We start from the raw sequence: 24200 nt of genomic DNA on the forward strand, positions 1-24200 counted from the left end.
AACCATATCTAATAGAAATCATTGCCCCTGGCAAAAGCTGCTGTAGAATTGAATTACACATGGAACACAAAGCTTTTACGGCTTCTTAGAAAACTGTAATTCAATCTGTTTAGTGCAGAGAAGAAACAGATAAGTTCAAATTAAAACATTAAAAAAAGTTTTGTTATAAATTCAAGTTTTACAGGAACCTAAAGGTAAGGTGATATTATATCTCTGTTACATCCCTTATGTTACATCAAAGTGCCGATACATACCAATACAGAAATAGGATTTTTCTTTTACCCTCATGGAAAACATCACATGAAAACACGCTTTATGAAGTTTTTTTTTTTCCAAATAAAACATTTGAGTTGTAGAAAAGTAAGTCATCGTATGATCTCCCGTTCCATGTGGATTAGTCCTAATATGTCTGTCAGATCAGAGGTGGATATTTACCTTGAGTTTATGGAAACTTGCGCTAAGACAACAGCTTTCATGCCAAGTCTACATCAGACTGGAGAAAAAGTGTTCAATTATAAAATATCACGTGGAAGAGAGAGAGGAAACTGATTTAAAAGCTCGCATTTTTTTATCCTCTCTGCTTGAGAAGGCGAGTCTCAAAGTTCCTTCAGAATGGGCAGTCTTGCCTCAGATGCGTCCGGACAACAGCGGCATCGGGTCATGGAGAGGTGTCCTTAGCTTTACCAAGTACGCCAAATAGCCTTTTTTATTTTCGGTTTTATAGGACTTTAAATTGCTTTAGCAACTGAGTCATATTTAAGTAGTTACTTATCTTTTTCATTATCCTTATGAATAATGTTCTTAAGTTGTCAAATTCAGAGCGCAAGACGTCAGTGTTTTATCTTAATACGGCATTTGTATCTAAATCATACAGACAGAGGGTATGTCTGTTGTATGGAGAATAAAGTAATTAATTCCTGTCTCCAACCCCTAAACTGTATTTCCACTTGTGCGTAACTGTACTTGAACTTTACGCACACGCACTAAACCTCTCCAAATTCTCTATCTGTCTTCCCTCCTCCCCAGCCGATGCACACGGAGGTGTCACCTGTAGATTACACGGTGGACACTTGCTTATTAGGTTTGGATAGCGATCCTCAACCCAGCGGCCCGACTCAGCCCATCTGCTCCACCAGAACCCTCAGGGGACCTTGAGAGCGACGTGCCGGCGTGGACTTCGCACGCATCGCAGAGAAGATGAATATCCAGGTTCTGCCAGAACACAAGCTCTCGTCGGTTGCCCCGCTGAAACAATGCAATGTGGAGAAAAAAGAGGTTGAACTGATACTGGTGAAGGACCAGAATGGTGTCCAGTACACCAGTTCTACAATCATTCCCACCCCTGGGCACCTCGCAGGTCCGCCTGGGTCCACCTCCGAGGAAGAGCGAGAAACTTGGAGCAAGAAAATAGACTTTCTATTGTCGGTTATTGGCTTCGCGGTGGACTTGGCCAATGTTTGGAGATTTCCTTACTTGTGCTACAAAAATGGAGGAGGTAAGTAATGTGTTTTTTTTTTATTTCATTCTTTATTCATGTGAGTAAAGCTGAATAGCTTCTTAAAAAAAATCTAAAAGATCTAACCAAATTTAGCGCGCCGTTAGTTTCTGTTATAATATACTTAAATGGCTAATCACAAATATATAAATAGAAAGGCACATGTACAATGCATTTCCATTCGTTTTCCATTCCAAATGTTTCCAAAACATGTTGACAGCCATAGAAAGCAAATCGCCACTATTACTACTTGTTTTTTTTTTCAGATGTGTATATGTAAAGTTGATGATAAGTATTGTTCTTGTTCAAATATGAGCTCCTTTAATCTCCTTTAATAGTCCCAGGTGTATAAATGGGGAAGTGCATTTAGCAGTCATGATGAAGGAAATGCCTCATTTTATTTTTCAAGGCATGCACAGCTGAACTGTATAATTTGAGTCTGTCCGATAATTCAAGAAAAGTGACAAGATCTCCACACAAACTGACAGATGGGTAACTGGAGGCAGCTGAAAGTGTATTTTTAGATTTCCTGTTAGTTTGTTTTAAATGTTCCATGCATTTCTTGACAAAGGTTACAACCATTAAAATAGTAGAAAATGTTTTATACCATATTCAAATAGTTTTTTTTCATTTGAAAATTGAGAAAATGCTCTCCCAGTCACAATGTACAGTGATGTTGAAAGCAATTTTCACTTACATCTTTGCTAGTTAACAAGAAAAAAGTATTGTGCGTGATGGTGAGAACTCCTCTGTTTGCTTATGTAAAGCCTGTGTAGCTTTGAAACTGATACGTCTGATGATATCCTGTTAAAAACTATATCTACATTGTTTATATGGCTACTCCAGTTTGTGTTTGTCTTCATAGCTACTCTGTAAATGTGTCTATTGATTGTTGTCAAAACTAATAAGCTCTGAAGCTTCACTATACTGAGAGACAACAACAGTAGTCTGTGCGTGGATGAACCAACAAAAGATTTATTTTTATTTTTTTCTTTACCTTCAATATTCACGACAACAGAGTGCTCACTAGAAGGTGTGCCCCGTATTCTGTTTGTCCATGTATCCATTCACAGGGCAAAAATATGCTCGGTACTCTCAGTGGTCAACTCCACCACCAGGCTGTCAATCATACTGGCCCTCAGCAAAATGCATTCATCTCTGTGGATAGTGTGTCATCTGTGATGGACTATGTCAACAGCAGTTCAATTAAAAGAGGTCATTTCCTTGATGATAGATGTGCTTCTGAGGCACAGCATGAAAATAGCTTTGAGCCTCCCCTCGAGTATGCTATGGTTTGTTATTTTTTCAGAGAATGTCAGACCCCCTGCCACTTCTGTGTCTATGTTCATTTTGAGGGGTGTTGTGTTTTATCTAGTGCCGGTTTCAGTGCCAAGCAAACATTTGAAATGTTCTCTTCCAAACAAAAATTTAAAGTAGAGGCAAAATAGCAGAAATTTTTTTTTAATGTAAAACAACTGTGTCTTTCCAGGTGCCTTTTTGATCCCCTACATTCTTTTCCTGGTTATTGCGGGGATGCCATTGTTCTATATGGAACTTGCCTTGGGTCAGTACAACAGAGAAGGGGCAGCTACTGTTTGGAAAATATGCCCTGCCTTTAAAGGTGATATGCAACACACACATACACACACACATAAGTCCAATGCTACTCACTTATGAACTTGCATGTCTATAGACTGCAGTCTCTTTGTAACCTCTTAAACAGTGCTGTCTTGCCCTTTAATTTCATCCCCTTGTTCTTGTCCTTTCCCCTTTGATGTCCATGAGAGTCAATTGTAACTAAAACCTGTCACAGTGGCTCTTTCATTTGCCTTTTCTTTCTTTTTTTTTAAAGAAAACATTTTTGATTGTACTTTCAACCCTATGCCCCTGTGTATACTTGTGAAAAATACATCAGATGAATAAATCTAAACCAATCTAGGTCAGTGTTTGTAATATGCTTGTGACAGTGGCTGATTTAGTTGCATATGAATCAGTTAATACCAACAGCAACATCATGGAAAAAAAAGAATAAAATCCACCATGATTTAAGTTTTTGTTGGGTCATCCTTGAACTAATCCTTACACTGAGTTAAATGAGTTCTTGACACAGCTGTGAATTCACACTATATCAATATTCCTTTAAAATAACTGCACAAACCTGTATTTGTGCTTATTAACTTAATAAGAAGCACTAACAACACGTTTTTTCAGGTACTGCCAGACAAGTATCTAGCACCAGTCATTGCTTTTGTTGGCTTCGATGCTGAGGCGGGTTTGTTTTTTTCCTGCATAGAACGAGAGGGTGAAGGGTTTATGGGCTTCTCTGTTTCGTGTAAGGACATCACATTCCAGTGGAGATAGAATAACACATCCTAGATTTCACACCCCAGAAACAGCTCAAAATGATGGACAATAACCATTAATGCCCGGTAAATGAGTGCATGTGAACATTATTTAAACATCTGAGAGGTTGGTCAGATAACAGTTATGTACAAGCACTTTCAAGCTAAAGCCCCAGTGAGAAAGTAAGCCAACTTCATGGTAATGATAAGATAATGAAGCAGTCTTAAGGTATGGTTGTTTCAAATGTCTGTTGGTTTTGTCCTGCTCATGACTTGCTACTTGGGTACTAGATGCATCTTCTTTTCTTTGTTAAGTGCAGTTGCAGCATTTGGATACTGCTTGTCATTTTGAAGTGAAAATACTCTCAAAACAAATCGCATAGTAAAAGCAGATAATACGTTTTCACAGAAAGACAGAGTAAACAGAGTAAATATTAATTGAATTTACAGGTGGCCTGTGTTCCTCATCAATGATGCACTAATTCAAGTTTTTCTTTGCATAACAGGGAAAAACTAATGATTGCATGGTTAAAACTTTGTAAGAGCTTTTTCTTCTTCTTCTCTAATAACCCTGTGCTCCTCAGGTGTGGGCTACACAGTGATTATCATAGCCCTGTATGTTGGCTTCTACTACAATGTCATCATTGCCTGGTCCCTCCACTACCTGTTCTCCTCCATGACTAGTGAACTACCATGGCTCAACTGTGACAACATCTGGAACAGTAGGAACTGCACCGATCCCAAAGCCATCAATGGATCCGTCTTTGGCAACGGCACCTCTTATGCCAAGTACAAGATCACCCCAGCAGCAGAGTACTATGAGTAAGTTATGTTTAAAATTCTCAGCAAATAATTAATCTGAAAGTAACCTATATGATCAGGACTTTATGTAACTCTAATTTTAAGTGGACCTAACGTTTTTCAAGTTTCAGGTGAAAGGTATCCAAATAGTTAACTTTTCTGAAAGGTGACCCAATATTTCTGGTGATCCCTCAACCTTATGGTAATGCTTTCATGAAGACATTAAGGTTGAATGACTGATGAGATCTTATATCAAATAAATAGAGATGAGGTGTCTAGTATACGTAATTCTATGGCAATAGTTCAATGTACCATTATTTCAGTAACTTGTCCTGCATGTCAGTGAAGCTACTGTGTGCATATGGCAGTGTTTGGTTATTTTCTTAATTTTCAAGTCACTATATATATATGACATAAATAAGAAATATGCAAAAAAGAAATCATTTTATATATGTATGCATATTTTACTGTCTACTATTGCTGTGTTGTTTTAGCCATTCCCTGACCCCGAAGTACACCAAGAACAGAGAATAACAACAAAATATAGCATGTATTTAATTTATTGAAAAAATAAAGTGCAGAATGCAGCACGTACAAAATGTACAGAGCTGTACAGAAGTCCAACTCATTGCTCCACATGATACTAATATGCTGCAAGCTTAGTTGTTTGTCAGTTGTATTAGCTCATGTAACATTAACAAGCTAAAAGGGGGCATAGTGTCACCTATCACAGGAGAGTTCATTCAATAAACTGACTTCTCTCCTGTGCTTGTATACTGGGACAAGGAGAGTAGTCTAATTAAATGACCCACCTAAGCTATTACCATTTTATGCATAGAAATGTACTGAGTGTTAAATAAAAACTTTGCTGAGTCATTATGTGATATACTTATTGACAGCATTTTATGGAATATATGTTTTCAGCATAAGATAGTAATCTTAGAAAATAGTGTCTTGTGTAAACCCCCATAAAACAAGTGAACCGCTGTCAATATGAAGAAGGTGACCAGTTACATAAAAGGGAGCAGAGTACTCTGAAATTGTCTACCCATAGGTTTTTGCACCACAAAAGGTGTATACATAAAAAGTTCAAATGAGCTCTTTGAAGTGAATGAAAAGAGCTCCTTCTGTTTATAGTTCAAAGACAGCCAGTTCTTCCTCAGCCGCTGTGAAGACTGACTATGCAGCCCAGAGGAAGTCTGGAAATGACTTGGACAATACAAGGGATGCATGCTAAGCATGACGCACAGAATAAAGTCAGAATGTAACACAGCCATAAACTAAGATTGTTATTGTCCACTCCTTTTCTGCTGAGCAACACAAGCTAATACGGTATGTTTATTTAAAAAGCATCCCTGTTTATTCTTTCAAGGATCTCCAAACCTGATATATCATAGGTATGTAAACACTTTTTATGTATCACAAGGAGGCCAATACTCGTATGAAAGCTCTAGCCTTGTGAATTATGACAAACCTTTAAAATAGTGATGCAATAGCAACCAAAGAATAGATATGGTCCATAAAATAAAAATCCAAAGTATATACTCTGGTTGTATTAATACAGTTAATTTACGGGAAAGAAATCAGTGCATGTGCATGGACAGGCTGACAACAATAGGGTACTTTCAGATGCATTTTCCATGGGGTTTGACACTGTAGGGGACCATAAATCCTCCTTACAGCAAGCTTTGAGTACAGGAGCAAGGCCAAGGCACAGCATGAGGGAGGCCAACTGAGTCAACAATTCAGTTGCTTCATCTCTTACACTGCTCTACATCCACAAAACAAATGTGTCTAATTCAGTATTTCATAGAGTTGATTTAATTTGGTGTAGTTATGGTGGTTAGTGCAAGAAAACTCAAACTTCACATTTAAATTTAGATAGCTTGGATTTTTCATCAATTGAAATCATCACTTAACAGATTTTCAAGCAATAACCTACAGTGATTCACTGCAGTTGAGAGGAACAAGCAGATGTAACTTTTACATTTTCATCTACATAGAGCAAAAGCTAAGTAAGTCCCCTGATGATCTCACTCATGGAAGAGATGGAGAGAGATGGAAGAGATTTTTAAGGAAATTTGGTAGAGCCAAATACATCTTTCTTTGAGACCTGGTCTGACAATATGTACCATAACTCTGTCTTTTGGCACACCAGCAAGAAGTCAGTCAGGAAGTCACAGCAGTATGTTGGTGTATCTGTTGATATCAGCTTTCTTTGGTAAAAGTTAGTAAAAGTACCAGGTGAAAAATGAAGTGCAAATTGACAGTGATTGAGAACTTTCCATCAATGCAGTTCTGTGCAAAATGAATCAACAGAGTGACCACAGACTGTAGTTACTCATAGAATCCAGAACTCCAGATCTAACAACTTCAGGTTCATTCTACACATTATTGGTATTCCAGTTTCTTTCCTTTGTTCTTTCTCATTGTTCCTCTGAGATTTAAGTAGATTGCCCATGTTCTGCAGATTCTTGTATCCTTGTAAGACCCATTTCCACCATGTAGCTAGAGGCGCTAGCTAGCAAGGTATTAGTTTGAGGCTACTGCATCTAGTAGGCCTATGTATAAGGTTCAGTTGTTAAAGGGCGGGTTGGCTTTTTCGCAATTTATATGTTGTCTCTTTCTAATTTTGCAGTCATGAACTTTAACATTGAATGTGCAAACTGAAGCCTGTCAACTTTGACGTGTTGCTCTTGTTTTTTTTTGGAATTCTCTGAGTATTGCACAGTTTGACCTTGAGGTGAAATTACTGGGACTCCACTCCTTGGAAGATTGGCAGCTGTCTGAGAAATTTTCCACCTGTGAATAATCTTTCTTATTGCAGAATGTTTCCCAAATTGTTTAAATCCCCTCCAAGATTGATGAGAAGCAACAGACCAGTAAGCTGCCAAAACTTCAGATTTTTATAGAGGTACTCACCCTTGCTAGTGAACAGTTGATCAGTGAATTTTGTATATCAGCACCTGCCATACATATACATATATATATATATATATATATATATATATATATATATATATATATATATATACACACATGAATATGTATATGGGGATATATGTGTATATTTTTAAAATTAATTAAATTTTTCATTAGCCCCCATATTCTTTCTCTTTAAATCTATTGCAGAATGAAGCAACAACATCTGATTTAATGCCATGGATAAATAGACATGATAAATCACCTTAATTTAAACAAAGAGATCTAAAAACATAGACATTTGAGAAGATTGTTTTAACTTCTATTGCACACACAATTTACCATATTTATTGAAATAACTACTTTTAAAATAACAAGAACAGAACCATGTGTGATTGATTAAATAAATCAGACGGAAATGAGGTAGAACACCCCCTCTTATCTTTTGTATCTATCCATTATATTCAAGCCCCGTTTCCCCTGTCAAAACCAACACTAAGACCAGGCTGCATGCAATAATGTGCCAGCCTCAAGTACACAGAGACCAACTGCTGGCAGCAGTCAGGGTTAGGATAGCAAAACAACCAGCTTTCTGAGTGATGATAAGACTAAATGTGTTTAGAGTAACTGGACCAAAGGGACTCAGACTGATGTTCTTGTGTGCATTTACTGGAAGTGCATTATCAATGCTATCAGATGAAAAAGGAGGCCTTGGGGCTTTGCAACACTACACTAACACGAGACCTGTAGGTCACAGCACAGTCTTTCACAATTTCTTTGACAAATAAACTGATGTCTTCTCAATGTAATCGGCTTCAGCACATACCATTTAGTTTAATTTTTTTTATTGGATAAAGATACATAAATGTGAAAGAGTTTCACAGATCCTTCATTCCCAAAGGAGTGTGTGTCTGAACATACTTCACTTTGCGTGTTCCTGAAGTTTTTTTTGGTGTGTTGAGCTGTTGTGTAAGCAACCTGAGTATCTGATCCAAATAAAGTTCCACTGTTTATCAACCCATAACATCACATGCCAACTAAATTGAATCTTTCTTGAGGGAAGTCTTAGGGCAAATTTAAATGGAACAAAAGCGCTTTTAAATGTTATACTCCTACATATTGATGTCCAAATGAAACACACTGGTAGTGCTTTGTTGCTCAGGAGCAACATCTAACAATTTTGAACATTTGTTGCAGTCTGTCTTTGTTGTATATTACTTGTTTTACCATCACATCATCTTCAATTAAAAATATTTCCTTCACTGTACCTTTCATATATACATATATTTCTAACTTAGAGATACCAGTTATTGTAAACCATCCAATTACTCTGTAAAAACAGACTCTCATGAATGACACAATACCTTATGGCATGTAGACCAGAGACATTTCCAGGAACACATAAACTTTTGTACGCTTTTTTTCCCTTTCATCTGGACCACTACGACATAGTCTTCATTTGTATTGCTTGGATGGTCATGCCTTTCCTTAAGAGATTAGCTCAGTTTTTATAGCTGTGTTTTGCCTAATTTCATTGGTTTTTGCATAAAGATGTGCAGAAAGTACATTTATTCTTGTTGTAGTTCCTTAGTTTCATTATTAACACTCATAAGATTTTATGGTAAAAAGATCACATTTGCTCAGTAGGTGTTTGACGTAGAGGTGCATATTTGTACAGTGTCATTTGTACAATTTTATCCCACGTGCAACACCTCTTTTATTCTACAAAGCGATAGCACCTGAAAATTTCTAAGATGGCACAAATTTAGGAGGCTGCTCACAATCACTGCACTCTACTAGTTTTCATTGTGAAACTATTCCTTTTTTGTTCATATGTAAAACAAATGGGATGCAAGCTGTTGGCTCCTATGCTCTAAGCTATTCTTCACAATTGCCACCTGAAAAAACATCTCTAAATTTAGTCAGAAACAGCTGAAAAACTGAGGTCAAATGAATAAGCTTGGGCTCCAAAAAAAAAAAAAAAAAACAGAGCAAGTTTCCTTGTCCTTATCTCAAGACCAGAGTCAGATTAGAAAGCCCCGAGAGACTCAGTTGTATTTTTATTTCCATCGAATGAAATCTATAAATTATAGAGTAAATGACTGCCTGAGTCAGCATTTGGGTGCTGCATTGCAAATAAGTCAGTATACGTTACGCTTCGTAACAAGTGTTACAGACATTTTTGTCAAAGTACTTCAAGAGGGCTTTTTAGGTGAATATGGCAAACTTAAAAACTTTATAAAAATAGCACCAGATGCTTTTTAGAGCGTATTGGATCTGATGCAGGTAGAAGGGCTTATGTAAATCGTTTGTTGTGGTCCACTTCAAATTTTTCAAAAGGCATATAAAGTACTCTGGAGCCTGACAGATCAATGCTTTGACAGCTCTCCACAGAGTTGTTTTTTCTGTCCAAATTGACTATAATAATTGAATGTATCACATGAACGTTACCCCATTCCACTATGATAAACTAAAGTTGTGGACTTTCTTCCCACTTCTATACAGCAGACATTCCTTAAAAAAACCTTGCAGCTATAAACAATAATTGCATAGGGAAGGGAGAGACACCATTTGTCTTCCCTTGTTTCATTATATCATAACACTATTCATGCCATCACCTTGACATGATGGCATGTTTGACTGAAGGAAAATTGCTGATAAAAGTGGAAGAATACCACTAAAAAGTCATTACTGATGGTGCCAAAGCATTTGTGTGAATGTGGGTGAGAAAAATTAATCTTGAGAGCCAATAAACAAATTGCATTTTAATCTAGATATACCTTGCTTTCACCCATACTGATACCTTTATTGAAGATAAAATATGACTAATGTACATAGGCGCTGCTAAACATTTAAATGTATTTGTAGGTTATTGAAGGTTATTTGTAGTTATTGAAATGAATACTCAGTGAGGTGATAAACTCAGGGTATGTGAAAAGCAGCACTCAGAAATGTTGACTGAGGGTGGAGTGCTGTCATGATTCGCCTGAGAGAGCTTCCCTCATCCTTGTACTCCCACATTCACCTCTGCTACTTCCATCTGGGCAGCTTTTAAAGACTCACATAACTGATGTATTTCTTGGGTGGATCTGCTTAAAAACAAAACAAACCTAACAGTTTCATGCTATCCAAAAAAAACAGAACAACATGCAATACCTCAGACTATTTACATGCATACATAGATGCATTCTTAAGGTGCTTGGAGTGACTTTCCAGAGTTTTTTTTATCTCAAAGTATGTTTACTGTTGCATTTTGATTTGTAAAAGTGCTAGAAGCAAAAGTGTGGCCATCCTACAATATCAATACATACTAACATCACAGTTGCAAATACTTCTTGTTACCTTCATAGACTGTGTTACTGCATAGTACAACAGTGCTCCACCACTCTTGAGTTTGCTTTACCATTTATATACTTCTTATACCATTTTGTACCTTTTTTGTAATACTAACATGTCTGTTTGTGTCTAAAAGTGATGGTATTACACTGGATCCTGCAGGACGTGTTTTTAATAATCACAACTCTTTCAGATAATCAGGCTAGTTAATTTTGATTGTACTGCAGATGTCAGCCGTCAGCAGTTTTAACAACAGGTTAGAAAAATAAATTAAAACCCATGACTATTACAGAGTCATTTGGGACTGGACTGAGTGCAAATGAAACACTTTCACATTACTTTCAAGAGTCAATGTTAGCGGGTGTTAGTTAGTTTTTTGACCAGCTTGAAAAGGACCAAAGGGTCTTAATGAGACAACCAGAGTCATTCTTCTCATAATATGTACCATATATTCTTGATAGGAGACAGATCTGGACTGCAAGCAGGCCAGTGAAACACACTCTCTCTTCCCTCTACTCATGTCTGTGAAGCTATGATGTTTCAGCTCATGCAGGATGAGTCCTGGTATTGTGTTGCTGAAATAACTATGAAACTTTCGGGAAAATGTTTCTCTAGAATTGAAATATATGTGACTTTGCATCGATAGTACCTCAGTATGTATGCAGTATGCATATCTCAGTACACATAGTAATCCATGTATTTATCATGTTGGCATATTTACTCATGCAGTGCCACCTGAGGGCTCAAATGTTACATGCAACCAACAGTGGTTTTTGGTCTTGGTCTTTACACACTGAGATTTCCTAAGAATCTCCAAATCTTTTCATAATTGAATGCACTGTAGATGTTAAAAGACCACAGTTGTTTTCAATTTTGAACTTGAACTGATCAATGATTCTCTGAAAAAGAGAATGTAAAAAAGAAAAACCACCAAGTGGTGAGCCACTTCCCAATCTTGTTTTGACAGACTAAACCTTTGGTGAGTGCTCCTTTTATATCTAATTCTGACACCCTAACCTCTCACCAACTAATGTGCTGACTGTAGAATCTGTCAGAATGATGTTACTTCTATCTTCTATGAACTTTTCTGTATTTCTTTGCCTCTAACATCTAAGTTTGTTGCTGGAATCAAATCTTGAATTTGTTTATATTTTGTAAATTAAGTTCATCACTAAAGATCCTGAAAGTCATTTACATTGTACTTGTGTCTGTGAAAAAAAACGGTCCAAATGTAGAATTAGAGATTCATTTAATTGCATTTTAGAAAACTTCCCAAATGCATTTTATTCTTTCTGCTTGGTCTTATGCAGACGGGGTGTGCTTAACCTCCATCAAAGTCGTGGGATCCATGACCTGGGATTGCCCCGCTGGGAGTTAACTTTGTGTTTGGTTGTGGTCGTCTTCATCCTCTACTTCAGCCTGTGGAAAGGTGTCAAGTCTTCAGGAAAGGTACAGCATTGGAACACCAAACAACAACTGTTGATTTCTTAGACCTGAATCATTTCATGCTGACTTATGTCAGAAAAATAATCTACTTTTAGCTCGCTCAACTTTTTCAACTATAGATTATTGAAAGAAAAGAACAAATAAATTCAGTGAAGAGACAAACAAACACTGTTACTTTTCTCTTCTTTGATAATTTCATGTATTATATAATACAAAGTTACTTTGTCTCATGTATCCCAGTGCCACTGCAGTGATTCCTAACACAAATTAACTGCATATCTTTAAATATTCATGAAATACTTATAGTCTTAGATAGTAAGAAAATTAAAGTGTGATTTTATTTTCTTAATGTACATTGTCAACCACTATCTGTGCCTTTTAAGATTACTACATTGAAAAGGGTGGGGGGGTTCACGTGTTTGATCTGTGTTTGTACTCAGGTGGTGTACATCACAGCTACTATGCCCTACGTGGTCTTGTTTGTGTTGCTCATCCGAGGCATAACACTACCAGGGTCTGGTGATGGCATCAGAGCCTACCTTCACATTGACTTCAAGCGTCTCAAGAATCTAGAGGTTAGAGACTGTGCCTGTCAACTACAATTATTTTTATCAGTGAGAGTGGAAGATTATTTGTTTGAGAGATTAGGCTGTTAAATATCCAGATTTCATTGCTGGACAGACCTTTTGTTTGAAAGTATTTCATCTGTTCATCTATCTTATATACTACATGTAACATTTGTGTCCAGGTTGATCTAAAGTGCCCCCTCCCATTTTTACTGTAATCCACTGGGTGAGGTATTGTGTTCTGAGGGCTAAAGGCTAAATTCCATTGGTGCCTCCCATACTGACTGTATGTACAGAATGTGAATGAACACACTTTATAAACCCTTGTTAAGATACAATTTTCCACCAGCAGATCTCATGTATGTTGAAAGGGTTGAGAAAACTTTATGTTTTGCAAAACATTTGTGCACCTTAAATGTGATCAACTTATTTTGCAAACCAGAGCCAGGACGTCCTGGCTGATAAAATGGTAAAAAGAAATGTGTTTTCCAAGGAAATCAGTGTAACGGGTTTACATTTTTAGAGTAATGAACATTAATTGATAAAGATTACAACTTATTTTGAATTCAGTCTGTGTCTATGAAGTATTTTAGCTTTGATAAAAAGGCTCTCTTCTTTCTCTGCTTTTCTTGGCCACCCATAGGTGTGGACTGATGCTGCCACCCAAATATTTTACTCACTAGGAGCAGGCTTTGGTGTGCTCATTGCATTTGCCAGCTATAACAAGTTTGACAACAACTGCTACAGGTAGGGGCTTTATACTGAATTGTTGAAAGAAAAAAAAGTCCACAGCAACATCCTGCAGCCTGCCTTTTTTCATTTTGTGTCTGGATAACACAGCAGAGGTGATGCTAATCTGCCCTGCTTATTCCACTGTGCGGATGTACAAGGACAGATAAACCACAGGCCAGAAAAGGTTGCCAGATACTAGCCAAAGGCTGCACACTGGCTGTTGTCATATAGCTGCTCTTCCTCAGAAGAAACCAGACTTTACATTGTGAGCTTTGCTTATCTTTTGCCATGTTGATAGGTTGTGGTGGTGTTGTTGGAGGCAGATGCTGTTGACCAAACAGAAGACAAAATACATCTTACTGTAGCAACACACCTCTCAACAACATTGATTGTTCAAATAATTTCACAACGACTGTACTGTTAACTATGGTATATAACGGTTATTATCAAATACATGACCTCCCTGTAGGTGTCACATAATAGAAAGTGTCATCACAGAGCCTTCCAAGATTATTTGGTGATGTACTACATGCTATAAGCAATATGAAATCCTCCTCATTTGTCTTGTTTCATTCCCTTCATTCTCTTCAACCCCAGACTGGGCCAGTGATGTTTGGAAAAGAACAACTGAAAAAAACAGACTTTTTTTTTTTTTAAAGGTAAAAAAGAGGTATAGCACAATTAATCAGTGCATCACATAGTTTAGTGGCAAATAGACCACATTGTTATGCTTAACAAAAACTAAAAGTAAAACTAACAACGCTGAGAATATGAAGACTAGGCAGGGGGATAAAAAAATAGAATATGCTTTATTTCTCCTTCGCCTTAATGATCTTTGTCTGATCATGTTTGTGTACTTGTCCAGTGACCTGAATGACCAGACAGGAGGTCAGCGTCGGTTAAAAACATTTAAAAAATGTTCACGGCCTATACACAATAGAAAAAAGAAGAAAAGTAAGAGGGGAAGTCAAATGGAAGGAAATTGTTCATTGAGATGTTTCTGTTCCCTAAACCTGAAGGTGGCTGGGGTCAAGTTGACCCTATTCATTCTGTCAGTGGCCATGGAACAGCGCTCTAATTACTGAGCAAGCTACCAACCAGGAGCAGAGAACAAAAGCTTCAGTTTAATCAACAGTGTTGTGGTGATCAGCCCATGACACCCTTGAAAGATGTCAAGTAACACATTTAACATTACTTAAAAGAGCAGCACAGATTTTAGCAGTTCAAAAATGTTACATAAAGAGTATTGAAGGATGAATATATTTTTGGTAAATCCTTATTGAGTCATTTGCCAAACTAAAGCTGAAATCAGTTCAGATCTTTTAGGAATGTATAATGTTCATAATAAGAAAACCAGAGTTCTTTTTAATTTTCTTATTTTTTCATTTTCTTACACTAGGGATGCTCTCTTGACCAGCACCGTGAACTGCGTCACCAGTTTCTTCTCAGGGTTTGCCATTTTCTCAGTGCTTGGATACATGGCTTACAAACATGGGGTGAAAATAGAGGACGTGGCAACAGAAGGTGAGTTCTGGTATTTCCCATTCAAAAAATACTGCTCACACTCCTGATCTACATCACCAGCTTAAAAACATACACAGCTGTCATTACTGTGATTTTGTATCTTTCAGTAATTAAAATCAAAATATCTGTTGTATGTACAGGAGCGGGTCTGGTGTTTATCATCTATCCTGAGGCAATTTCTACACTACCCGGCTCAACAATTTGGGCTATTGTGTTTTTCGTCATGTTGCTGACTCTGGGCATTGACAGCTCGGTGAGTACCACTGACCACTTTGACAACTCCTTAGTATTAAATGATATAATTAAAGGTAGAAATCTTCTTGGAATAGTCAAATTGATATATTTCAACACACATATTGAAAGATATTGACAAGATACATGAGAGGCAAATAAATAAATAATTGAAAACCGTTAAATTCATTATTAAAAAAGGATTCACCGCCACAACAAACCTGCTAGCATTAATCAGAGAGGTAACAAAGGGGGAGAGGGTTTACCACAAGGCATCTAGATGACTCCTGAAACATGGCAAAGATTTAGTCTGGACAAATGAGAACTTTATATTCATTGTTTGTTGTTAAGAAAATGTGAAATTATTTGGTAAAAAAACAAACGATTGCTTTGACTGCGTTGAGATGAAGCATGGATGGTTGTTTGACTCGTTTGCCTCTGTGTGGCCCTGTGATAGACTGGCAACCTGTACAGGGTGTACCCAGCCTCTCACCAAATGGCAGCTGGGATAGGCTCTACCCCCCCACGACCCTGGGTTGAGTTAAGCGAGTATAGAAAGTGGATGGATGGATGTTGCTAAAAATTTAACTAAACTAAAATTACATAAGAATGCAGACATATGTATGTCCTCTGAAACAAGTTAAAGTTACATCTGAACTGTTCATTTTTATCAAATGGATGTAATTCAGAAAATCTTACCAAATATTTATGTTATAATGTATAGTATATTAAACTAAGTTCAATGTTGTCTACTTATTCATATAACAGCCGGAGTCATTGTCATCTGGCCCTTTATATCATAAGGCAATTGGTAACCTTAAAAATATAATTGCCTTGCAGCAAGCCCTAGCTTGGGTGTTCAGGTGGAGCTGAAAATACTGGCTGTTTAATTTCAACCATGGTATGCGCAGGTATCCAACAGTCACACTTGGCCTAATTACTGACAGCAAATTGGTTGTATTGACCATCGGAGTACATTTCCAGTTGGGAGCAACTTTTCATGATAATGTCGATTAAATGTCTATATAAATGTCTATTTGTGTCCCACAGATGGGTGGGATGGAAGCAGTGATCACAGGCCTGACAGACGACTTTAAGATTCTCAAGCGGAATAGAAAGCTCTTCACCTTTGCCACTGCTTTTGGAACCTTCCTTGTTGCCCTGATCTGCATTACTAATGTCAGTATCACATTTTATGGTCTTTACATTTAGTTATCAACTTGATTATATTCATAAACAGGAGTGAATACAGTCTTGAATATTTTGATTCGGTAATATGCTTAAAGTTCTGCAGTCTCAAATATGATAAATATTGGGGTTAGAACTACACTTGCCTTTCATGTTGTATGATCTTTTAAAATTGTTTAACAGAGCCACAGTACTCGCTCAAAGAAATGATCAGAAGAGCTACTGCATCACACTCTTATGAAGAATTGCAATTAAATAAAAGCTGTGTTCAGGAAGCCAACAAATGTTTTTTCTTTCTCTATGGTCCCTGTTCATTCACATGGCCTCAGCAGCAAGGAAAAACCTTAGCCATTACAGACATGCAAAGTCTGGAGACAGAATGGTTTATGAAAAATTGTGTTAGTGATTCACATGGTTTCTTCCCCTAATCAAATTAATAAAAATGACTGAGAAAGACAATCATTTCTTTTGCATCCAAGTTGCCAGGTACAAGATTGTACTGCTCAGGATACATATAAAAGATTTATTGTGCACAAACTCAAATGCACAGGGAGTATCTTTATGTGTTTCGAGACAGACTTTCTAGAAGGTGGACCTGCAGACCCCCCAAAGTGCAATAAAAGCACAAACAGTTCAGTACACTCTTTAAAGTGGGAAGAACACTTGTTGATTGATGGCATGCAAGGGTCTACTTATCTTAAAGGGTAAAGGTTTACAGACAGGCCACACGCTCAGGCACATTAAATTTTTTTTCCTCCCTCCTCCTCTGTAGGGTGGGATCTATGTTCTGACCTTGCTTGATAAGTATGCAGCAGGGACCTCTATACTATTTGGTGTGTTGATCGAGGCCATTGGAGTGTCATGGTTTTATGGTAAGAAATTCACTACTAATTAAGAATATTTTCCTTATTAAACACTTCCAACACATCATTTGTCATGAGTTTGTAAATGACAATGAATTTAGTTTAGACATTTTAAACACTCTCCCAGTTGTCATAATTTCAAGGAAATAAAACAACATATATTTGGGGGGATTCAGCACTGTAGGAAGGCTCATATTTGAATAGTGTATGACATAAAAGGCTTATCTTTTAAGCAGTACAAGAATGATACCAATCCAAAATCCTTGAAAGAGGGATTGCCCGGAAGACAGAAACAACTAAATAAACATGGAAAACAACATGGTAATCTTGATAAGAACATTAAGTAATAACGTCAAGAGCACATGATTTTTTTGTTGCAGGTTAAGGTCAACTCATGTCAGAACAGAAAACTATCAATAGATGAGGATGTAGACCATCACATGTTAGATTTCCTCCTACTCTCCAGTGAGACAGCATACTTGGCACAAAGAACTTGCTGTAGCCTACGGCGACTGAATATTGATTGTTTATCACCACTCTGTTCAACTTTTCATGCTCTCTGCAGGTGTGGACCGCTTCAGCGAAGATATCGAGCGCATGATGGGCTTTAAGCCAGGACTATACTGGAGGCTGTGCTGGAAATTTGTCAGCCCAGTTTTTCTGCTGGTGAGGAAAAAAAAAGAAAAAAGTTGAGACTGGAATCCCAACATAAGAATGTCTACAGCAAAACTCAGACTGAGCAGATAAGACCCTCGATAACACAATGTAGACTGCCTCATTTCAAACATTTAATGGGGAATTAGACTTGCATCTTTATCAGAATCAACAGCTAAAGTTAATTAAAGTAATGCAATAAGATAAATAGCACACAGGAAAATGCAATCATTCATCACCACAGACCTCCAGATAAAATCATAAGCAGTCAAGATTATTGCTTGTAACCAGAGAGATGATGAGAAAGGGGAAGATAGTTTGAACCAACCTCCTAGCAAGTTCCTGGCTGGCAGGTAAACTTAGTTGTGTGTGACTCCACGTGCATTAGAGGAAGCACATGGACGAGTCCACTGTTATCCTGGGGTGGATGTCGACAGCCATGTGCTTCCTTTCATACAATTGACTGTCTGCACCCTCGCCTGGGCAACAGTGGAAGTTTGCAGGATTAAGGTTAATATGTCACTGCACGCTGTGAGAAAAAGGAAAAACTCTAAAATAAATTACCATTGTTTCCAGATATATCTTCATACGTTGGAAGCCTTTGTACTACCTACTTTATATATACAGCCATGTGAAAAAGAAAGTCCATCCTCTTCCACTAAAATTCTGCTTATCAGAACATGATAAAAATCATCTGGTCCTTCCCGTTTCTGAAATTAGGTAAATGCCTTCTCAGATGAAACGCAATACAACATTATTACAGTGTCATTATTCATTTACCAACAGGTAAGCCAACATGCAGAGGTAGTGTGTGCAAAACTAAGTACACAAAAATGATTTTGGAGCTTGTAAAACCACCTTTGTTCATGATGTTATCAGTCTTTCACATTGTTATGAAGGAATTTTGGTCAACTCTCACTCTTACCATGCACTTGTATTCATTTGACATCTGGACATTTACTGAGTTAGTATGAGACTTTGATTATTTTCTTTTTATAGTCATTTTGTATCAAATTTGCCTGGCAGTCAAATAGATGACCTTATATTTAACTCTGGTATGCAGAATTCATTGTTGACTCAAAGACTGCAAGGTGACTGGGTCATGTGACTGCAAAACAAGCCCATATCATCATCCCTCCACCACCATGCTTAACAGTTGGGATGAGGTGTTTGTGCTCATATGCTGTGTTTGGTTCTCTCCAAACATGCCATTGTGTGTCTTGACCAAACAACTTTATTTTGGTCTCCTTTGTCCAAACGACATTGTTTCAGAAGTCTTGTGGCTTTTTCAAATGCAACTTTGCAAACTTTGTCCTGCCATGTTCGTTTTCCAAAAACAAACCATACTTGTTCAGTGTTTTTGTTACTGCACAGCCATTAACTTTAAGAGTTAGCTTGCTAACTGACACCTGTAGCTCCTATTTTTTTTCTTTTCTTTTGTGGTTTCAAAAATTATTTCAGACACAAATATTCTGAGAATATTGTAAAACTACATTGAATATTTTTCACTTTTCAATATAGAATGATGGACTCCTTATTTTTTTTTTAAATTATCTTACAATCCTCCCTATACTGACAAGTACCAGCTTCTCTAAGATCATTCATGAAATCTTTATATATTGGCAGTGTGTTAACACACATCCTGCTGCTATGTGGTCATATTTGCGGATGGTTGCTACTTGCCCTCTTTCTTCCCATTAAAAACATTAAGTGTGCAGTTGTTCACTGACTCCTTCTGGATATTGGCTTAGTTTTTCTGTCAAGATAGCTCACCACGCGTGATACTCCAGTACATTTACAGTAAGCTTTTTTCGTGCAACCTGTGAATGTGCAGTGCACAAGGATAAAAAAAAAAACAACAACAAAACACCGTTCTTATTCACTTGATAGTTAGACTGGATTAGACCTTCAAAAACATGTAAACAGTGCCTAACATTTACAGCGCCGTGCAGTTTAAGGCACAGAAAGTACAATTTTGAAAAAAGAATGGTGTTGGTAGTATTTTTTTAACCAATTATGTTCAATTTCAATCAGTTGAATTAAAAAGAAAAATAAATTGGTGAGATCACACCCTCTAAAAAAATATAAAGATAATCTATTAACACATAATATTTACACATAATTCAGCGGATACTTACCAGCGGTACTAAATCTTGGACAACTCAGATCCAAGTCAGGGTCGACTGACTGAGTTCAAATACCCCCCCCCCAAAAAAAAGAATTTTATAGAACTTAAAACAGGGACTTTAATGTGGTCCATTAAAATATTCTCACCATTGACCTCACTAACTCTGTTCCACGCTTGTCGTTACATTTTCTTTCCTTCTCTCAATCTCTTACTTTTTACTTTCTGCCCCTCTAATGTCTGGAACTTCGAATGTTACAAGCATTGCCAGTACAAACATATGCAACACTTCAAATGTGTCTGTTTTCTTTTTTTTCTTCTCTCTTTCACAGTTTGTGGTAATAGCTAGTACTGTGAATTCAACAGGCCTGAAGTATGATGATTACATCTTCCCTCACTGGTCCAACGTTCTGGGCTGGGGTGTGGCGATGTCCTCCATGCTGTTTGTTCCCTTTTATGCCGTGTACAAATTCTGCACAGTACCAGGAACGTTCAAAGAGGTCTGTATCTAAGCATTTTTGCTACAAAGTATGACAAAGTACAGCAATTGAAAACATTTGTGTAGCTATCTGAGAAATAAATATGTTGACTTAAAGTTTTGGCTGATGTTCAGTGACAAGGAAAAAGCACAGGAAAAAAATATATATTTTCAAGGTCTAGCACTTTTGTGGGAAAAATTTAAACAAACACAAGCTTTGAGAGTTTATGATTGTAATCATCAAAGTAGAGCACAGCTATTTTTATTTCTCAGCAGCCAACCGGTGTCATCTTCACTCTGCTGTCACAATCCCCACATCCAATTGGTATTTCCTGTTGATAGTTGAGGTTGAAGATTTCTCATTGGTTCTCAGGATAGACACAATATAATCTCCATGAAAAATCTGACATCGCTAATGAAGTTCTTGTGTCAGAAGAAATTGTTGTAATGTTCTTGAGAAGAATTTGGCAAAAACTATTCTGATGACAATCGATTGCATTTCCTCTTGAATGTCTCATATTATCTCAACTATTTTACATTGCAACTGTTCAAAAAAGAAGAAACAATAAGTGTGGTTTCTTTATAGTTTTTAGAAAATATATCTATTGTAAGAGGAAACGGGAAGGATGTGTTATTACCATATTGTTTGTGTTGCAGAGGATAGCGTACTGCATCACTCCAGAACATGAACATCATTTGGTGGCTGAAGGAAATATAAGGCAGTTCAAAGTAAGTGCAACATTTTGTGCTTTTCTTACAGGACAACTCTGGAAATAATGTGAGCAGCTGCTAGTAATGCAGATTTGAAAACATGCAGTTGTTTGTGAATTCACTTCTGCACTGAATTTTGCTAATGTATTGAAATTAAAATGCCGAGGAGCAGGCAAAAGAGTTAGCAATATTACTTTTTTAATTCTTATTCATATATCTATTTTCATTCCTGACAACATGAGCTGCTAAGCAAGACAATTGTGACAAGTAAACGAGAATGCTGTATTTCATAAGGTCACAAAAAAAGTAAGACTCTGTTCTGTTTTCCAGCTCAAGCACTGGTTGGCCATTTGATCACAAATACCCAGAACTGCCATCCATCATTTGGAGTTCCTGTGTGCCAACGGTGGTCAGACAAACAAGGAGATCAACAGGCTCCAGTCTCTCTCAGCAGCCTCATTCTTCTTCCTGTGCATTTACCACACAAGGCCTTTGTTGTCAGCAGCAGCTTTAAGTACTTTGATTTCAGAGTTTCTCAAACCATTCACCAAATTTAACTACTGCGTCAGCTCATAAGGGAGGGGAAAGTCATGAGGAAATTTACAGATACTTCCACATGGACATAATTATAGTTTTAAAGTATTACTATGACAAATCATAGCTTTAGTCATGATGTTAGACAAATTGTGTTGACACTATTACCTCTTGGGAGGGATAAGAAATACAATTTGAACCCAAACCACTCCTTAACTTCTCTGTGTATCACTATACAAGGATCATAATAATATAATCAAGGTCAGTGATAAATTATTATTGCTTTATTATAGGAAAAAAGATTTTGTTCTTCCCATTCTGTTAGCACAGTGACCTATCTCTGTCAGTGCCTTATTAAGTGAGACTCTCCATCTTTCCTATAGTCCATACAGAAAGAGATAGAATAAACTGTGCTGACTCAGGAACCCACAAAAGTCTAAATTATTTGTGGATGGCAATCTCTTGTGTTTGACTCAACTCTTTGACGTTAACATTAAAGAGCTGGAGATCAACAGCTAATCAAGTTCAAGCTATTCAGTAAAGGAAAAACAGGCCAGACATAAAGTTTTTGTGTCACATTGTATTACAGAAAAGGGAATAATACATATGCCGTGCCAAGCTTTTAAAGAACTTCAGCAGACTTCATGAACTTTCATGCTTCGAAAAGCTGGACTATCTATCAAGCCCAGTCCGAAAGACAGACTAATGTGGAACTTGGTCAGCGCCTAGCTGATCAGAGTGCAGTGGGAAAATTCACCAAAACAAATGGCGTTACTGTTACAGATAGTTTTGTATTATAGTTATGTGATTTCAAATTTTTGTCTTTTCCGTTTTTCTAAAGAATATCTGTGGCTTTTCCTCCAAAGGAACAATGAGAGGTGTGTGTGTGTGTGTGTTGGGATTTGTTGCCACCATACAGTTTGTTGTTGGTGTACAGTACACTGAGAAATGAAAACCGAAAAAGACTTTTCGCTGTACTGTATATTAATTTTGATAACTGCACGGCAGCACCTTTTGCATTTTAGTTGTCAACATAGAGTAACTTGTGGTGTTTTTCATCACCATGGAACTGCAAGCATGTTCCTTTAGATGTGATATGAATATTTTTTTCTCTTTTTTTTATTTATTGGAATTAAGCTAAATTGAATCTTTAATCATGATAAAACACCCTTACTCAAAGGATTAAAGCCACTAATAAAAAAAAACCATATGTGGACTATATAAGGAGACATAAAAATATATTCTTTTGTTATATCTAATCTTGTATTTATCAAATTGTTTATAGCAAATTGTGAATGTAAAGTATTTTAAACGTAACTGTCCATAGTCAAAAAATGGTGTTTGATGTAAAGCTAAGATGAACTATTGAGAAAAAAAGAAAATCTTCAGTGTTACCTTGGGCTACTTTGTCACGTATGAGTGTGAGCAAATACACCCTGGATCTCATGGATCATGTTTACAGAAATACTGTGTTCAATACCAATATCCTGTTGAACGTGAGTGACAACTGTAAAAAAAGAAGTCTTAAGTATTCACACAACAAGAATAAAAAATTTCTCTTAAACACACCTCATGGCCATGTGATTTCAGCTTCGCTTTAATGTTGGTCCTGTGAGGAACTTGATAAACACATTTGGTTTTAGAGCTAAGGGTGTTTCATAACAGCTTACTACGAATAACCATTCCATGTCTCTTCCTTTGTTACTCATCTGTGCCTTGACATGCTTACGCTTACGTGAAATATTGATATAGTTAAGCCATTTTGTATTACTTTATATATTTATATCTTGGTCTATTTTGTATAACAGGAGCTGTTAAGACACAATTGCATTAAACTGCCAAGATGTCTCAGTTCTAAATATAATTTATTGCCTAAAGTTCTGAATGAGTGGAGCAGTAAAAAACAAGTCCGAACCAGATTAACAATCCAAGCAGGCAAAAAACTCCACAGGAATCAGGCAGACAAAGAAAAGCCAGCAGTCAAAATCACAGAAACACCAAAAATGCTGAGACAAGTCCATAATGCAATACTCGTAGAGAGAAGCACAAGGCGTAGACAGAGAGGATGTATACGACATGGGCACAGTTGGCAACAGGTGATCAAACCAGCGAAAAAAAAGGCTGGAAGGTCTTGCATAGGCACAGCAAAGACAATCTGACAAGGAGTGAATGAACTGGGGAAGTTTACGTACTGGTTTCCTTGGAGAGTGGAACACTAATGATGCACAGGTGAGCTGAGTTGGCTGAAGAGG

General features: G+C 37.1%; 1 protein-coding gene across 1 annotated transcript; it reads left to right on the top strand.

The window, feature by feature from the left end:
• Positions 1 to 616: 616 nt before the first annotated feature.
• On the top strand, positions 617 to 23469 carry slc6a2 (solute carrier family 6 member 2). Its single transcript, XM_072380199.1, has 15 exons — positions 617 to 687; positions 1027 to 1495; positions 2985 to 3116; positions 4422 to 4659; positions 12207 to 12345; positions 12783 to 12917; positions 13552 to 13655; positions 15040 to 15164; positions 15305 to 15417; positions 16446 to 16574; positions 17356 to 17455; positions 18012 to 18112; positions 20558 to 20725; positions 21361 to 21432; positions 21745 to 23469. Exons 2-15 carry the CDS (start codon positions 1198 to 1200, stop codon positions 21766 to 21768), a joined length of 1878 nt encoding a protein of 625 aa, XP_072236300.1. The 5' UTR covers positions 617 to 687; positions 1027 to 1197; the 3' UTR covers positions 21769 to 23469.
• Positions 23470 to 24200: the final 731 nt, after the last annotated feature.

This window comes from Leuresthes tenuis, unplaced genomic scaffold (genome assembly GCF_036924035.1).
Source record: "Leuresthes tenuis unplaced genomic scaffold, fLeuTen1.0.hap1 SCAF_2, whole genome shotgun sequence".
Classification (NCBI taxonomy): Eukaryota; Metazoa; Chordata; class Actinopteri; order Atheriniformes; family Atherinopsidae; genus Leuresthes; species Leuresthes tenuis.

Bases quoted from the DNA above. Each gene is read 5' to 3' on its own strand.
- slc6a2 (XM_072380199.1), top strand. From the start codon at position 1,198: ATGAATATCCAGGTTCTGCCAGAACACAAGCTCTCGTCGGTTGCCCCG. The intron at 13,656-15,039 runs GTAGGGGCTTTA...TTCTTACACTAG, and splicing joins TTTGACAACAACTGCTACAG to GGATGCTCTCTTGACCAGCA. The intron at 15,418-16,445 runs GTGAGTACCACT...TGTGTCCCACAG, and splicing joins CTCTGGGCATTGACAGCTCG to ATGGGTGGGATGGAAGCAGT.